The 3,772-nt window shown below is 57.5% G+C and overlaps 1 protein-coding gene across 1 annotated transcript; it reads right to left on the reverse strand.

The window, feature by feature from the left end:
- Positions 1–532: 532 nt before the first annotated feature.
- On the reverse strand, positions 533–3,563 carry LOC144703300 (uncharacterized). Its single transcript, XM_078575446.1, has 5 exons — positions 3,116–3,563; positions 1,287–3,033; positions 1,152–1,212; positions 846–1,069; positions 533–757 (listed from the first exon to the last, which is right to left on the reverse strand). Exons 1-5 carry the CDS (start codon positions 3,255–3,257, stop codon positions 694–696), a joined length of 2,238 nt encoding a protein of 745 aa, XP_078431572.1. The 5' UTR covers positions 3,258–3,563; the 3' UTR covers positions 533–693.
- Positions 3,564–3,772: the final 209 nt, after the last annotated feature.

Below are 3,772 nucleotides of genomic sequence, written 5' to 3' on the forward strand. Positions count from 1 at the left end.
GTTAATGGGCTGGACATCTAAGTATATGTTTAATAGGCTAATGATGTCCAAGGAGACTTAAGTAAAGTAGTGTCAGAGAGGAGATCTGACACCCGTTCGGTTCACGTGTTCTTACTTTTAACGTGCGAATCTGCAGACACGCTCGCTGTTCACGAAAACGCTTCTTCCCGCCACCTCCAGCCCGCGAAAAGAGGGAAACTTCCCAGATCCCGCCAGCGTGAAATCAGCAATCTGCGGGCATTCAGAAGCCTTCGATTCTTTAATCTCTGCACGTGTTCTTCTCTGTAATCTCTGAATTTTTCCCCTTTTTTCTGCCAACCTAGATCCTTGCTAGGTTTTCCGGAGGGATTGTGGAAATTTGCGAACCTGGCGACGGACGGGACAGTCGCGGAGAGTTCGCCGAGAAGATGAATGAACTAGTCGGGATTTGATCGATCTACGGAATTAACAATTCGGAAAAGCTGTGTTTTCTTTCAGAGGAGGACGCGCGGAACTTGCTTTTTCCCTCGGTAGAGCCGAGGAAGACGACATGTGGGAAGAAGGAAGAAAACACGATTCCACAAACAACAAAGTAAAAGCGACGGGACGCATCGGCAATGCCGTCTGTGGACAAATCCATTCACAGTGATTCCAAGGGCGAGTAATTAGTTGGATCGATGATGCCGATTCGAGTTTTCTTGTGGATTTTCAACATTAGGCAGATCCCACGGAAGTTCTCGGCGCCCGCATTCCAAATCCATGCTTCACCTTCTCGATCCTGTCGAAAGAAGAATGAATGAATGAATGAATGAATGAATGGTAAGCCCGATGAATTCGTCGTGAAATCAAAGAATTACTGCACATACGTCGGAGCAAGCTTGCCAAGGCTGTCCAGCTCTTCTCCGGATACATCATCCACGACCTTGCCGGAGATGTCGATGCGATAAGACCGCCCGTAGTCCGGAGGAAGTCCTCTGCCAACAAGCAAATCCAAATCCTTCTGGTGAAGCTCCCTGCCGTTGACAACCACGCCCGAATTCCCACTGGAGCAGTTCTTCGGCATGGGATAATTGAATTCCTCGATGAACGGCTGAAACAACGAAGAAACAAAAAAGCTAAGACGATGAATTGTTCTTTCTGATCATACATACGAAGAACATGCTCTTTCTTACAGGAATTATGCCGAGACAGGGCTGACCCATCACACCCCAGAACCCAGCTTCATGATCGTACCTGGAAAGCGACCAGGGAACCGAGTTCAGTGGATGAAACCCAGGCAGTAATCAAATGGTTATGAGATAAATTACCAGTAATCCCCAGCTTGGATTGGCCCTGCAATCTTCTCCGCCCTCTTGACAACACGATCAGGAATCGGATGCCCGTTCACCGTGACCTTGTACTTGGTGCCGTCGGGCGACTGGTTAAACCGAGAGAAATCCTTGAAGCTCTTCTTGATGAACCCAGCAAAGAACGAGTCCCCGCCTTTCCCTCCCGTCTTGGATCTATCTTCCTCCTTGAAAATTTCACCGGAATCGAGGGACGAGGCATGATTGTAAGAGCCGCTGATGGGGGAATCCGTATCCGAGGCTACCGCAACGTCTTTCACAGTGTGCTGGCGGTAATTTTCATTGATTTCCACCATCTTCTCCTGATCAAACCGCTTGCTTCTGCTTCCCTCCGCCGGCTTGCCGGCCTGCAGAGCAGCGGGGGAGGAATACCCGAAGTGATCCCGCAGAGGCAAACCGGAGACCCGCGGATCCGGATCCGAGATGGACCGCAGCTCCGGCGAGCTGGGAGCGTCTCTGTGGCAGAGCATGCTCGCTGCGTTGCCGTTGTCGTCGGAGGAGCAGGAAGAAGACCCCATCAGGTTCTCCGATTCGCTGAGATTCAACCCGTAGTCCTTGTCGATGGTTTCATGGCCGGCGCGCAGACCAGGAGAAGAAAGAAAGAGCTTCTCCTCGGCCGAGCGGGCATGGTTTCTGGAGCCCGTTCGGAGCAAGCCCTGAGCCACCGCCTCTTCCAAGTTCTCGCCGCGCTCCAACGGCGGAGAGGCCACGTTGAGCCGGCTGCCGTCCAACTTGAAGGAGATGACCTCCGAGCAAGACCCGCATCGCAGCTTCTGAAGAGGCTTCCCAGCGGAGAGAAGGTGCGGGGAGACGTGGAGCAGCTCGGAGCAGTTCGGGCAGACGACGAAAGGCGCGCCTCCGGCGAGCGGCTTGTAGCTCTGCCGGGCCCATCTTGCCGGCATGGCTCGGTGCTGGTGCAGCCCGTTGAGCCCCCTCTGACCGAACCCGCCGGGCCGGAGCATGAATTGGTCGTCCACGGGGTAAAGACTCTGACTGTTGCCGTGGAACCCGGCTCGGTGGCTCGGCTCGTGCCAGGGCGCGTCGTAGCAGTGCGGGTAAGCCAAGGGCGGGTGCGGGTAGAAGCCGGCGGGCTCGTAGAGATAGCTCTCGGCGGGCCGGGCCGGGTAGCGGTAAGGCCCCCGGCGGAGGGGGGGCTGCTCGAAGGCGTCGGGGTAGGCGAGCGGCGGGTAGAAGCTCGGGGGGGGCTCGGCGGGGAGAGGGAACTGGCGCGCGGCGGCCGCGCGGTTGACGGAGGAGGAGCTCTTCAGCCAGTCGCCGGTCTCGCTGGTCTTGCCTTTGACGTCGCAGGTCCGGCTGAGCTGGTCGCGGAGCTCGTCGAGCTTCTGGAGGAGGATGGCGCGGTCCTGCTCCAAGGTCTCGACTTTGGGGTTGGCGAGCCGGGCCGGGTGGCTGCTGGACGGCTCGTCCTTTCCGGTCGGGGGCTTGACCGCCCTCTCCTCGGCCGGGGCCTTGGAGCCGCGCATGACCCCGCCGTCGCGGTGGCGGTTGCGGCACGGCCCGCCGCTGGCCCGCGGCTGGCCCGCCGCGCTGCCGCACGAGGACGGCCCTTCCTGCACCCTCTGCCGCCTCCTTTGGTCCATGGGCTCGCCCTCCGCGGTCGGACCCCCGTTGCCGTCCGAGCACGAGTCGGCGCACTCGGAGACTATTATCCTCTCCTCCGAGACCGGCCCCGGCCCTCTGGGTTTCGCTGCACGGCCGAGAAGACCGTCAGTAATGAAAAAAGATCGCAACTTTATCATCAAAACCCGAGTTATCCTCCTCTCGCTCACCTCGCAGGGTCGCGTTGCAGCCGCCGCAGCGGTAGACGGTGAAGCCGGCGAGCTCGGGGAGCAACTTCTGGCACTTGGGGCAGCGCACCACCCGCACCTTGGCCGGCGCGGCGCCGTCTGCCGCGGCTCCTCCGTCGGCCATGCAGAGTCTTAAACCAAGGAAGAACAGCCGGAGACAACCCCCTCCCCCGACTCCAACATAAGAGGAGGAAGAAGAAGGTATCGCCTTATCACGGCAACTGGCCCGGCCCCGAGATTGTTTTTAGCGGCCTCGTCTTTGCAAATCACGGTAAAGCCCCCTCCTCTTCTCTCTTCCTACCCTTCTGCTTTAGAGATGGATAGACTGTGAGGCTGAGAGAAGGGTAGATGGGGTTTTCTGCAAGGGTTGAAAGGAGAGGAGGGAGGGGAGAGCTCAAAGTCTGACGGCAGCCACAGATGAACGAACAGGGAGAAGCGAGAAATAGGGTGTCAGGATCTTCTTGGAGCCCGGAAAATAAAAGACAAACAGTGCCCGCCACAGAAGAGAGAGAAAGTGGGATTTAGATTTTAGATTTTAGATTTTAGAGAGAGAGATCGAAATGTGACAAGGGCCCCATGGCCTGCCTTATCGGAGACGTGGGGCCTCTTGCTTTTGCCTGCCACCAAGCAGCCTCGCCA

The sequence above is a fragment of the Wolffia australiana genome, chromosome 5, assembly GCF_029677425.1.
Source record: "Wolffia australiana isolate 7733 chromosome 5, ASM2967742v1".
In the NCBI taxonomy this organism is placed as follows: domain Eukaryota; kingdom Viridiplantae; phylum Streptophyta; class Magnoliopsida; order Alismatales; family Araceae; genus Wolffia; species Wolffia australiana.

Excerpts from the sequence above, each read along its gene's own strand:
- LOC144703300 (XM_078575446.1), bottom strand. The coding sequence starts at position 3,257 with ATGGCCGACGGAGGAGCCGCGGCAGACGGCGCCGCGCCGGCCAAGGTG. Across the intron at positions 3,034-3,115 it reads CTGCAACGCGACCCTGCGAG|CGAAACCCAGAGGGCCGGGG; the intron begins GTGAGCGAGAGG and ends TCGGCCGTGCAG. Across the intron at positions 758-845 it reads CTTGGCAAGCTTGCTCCGAC|GATCGAGAAGGTGAAGCATG; the intron begins GTATGTGCAGTA and ends TTCTTTCGACAG.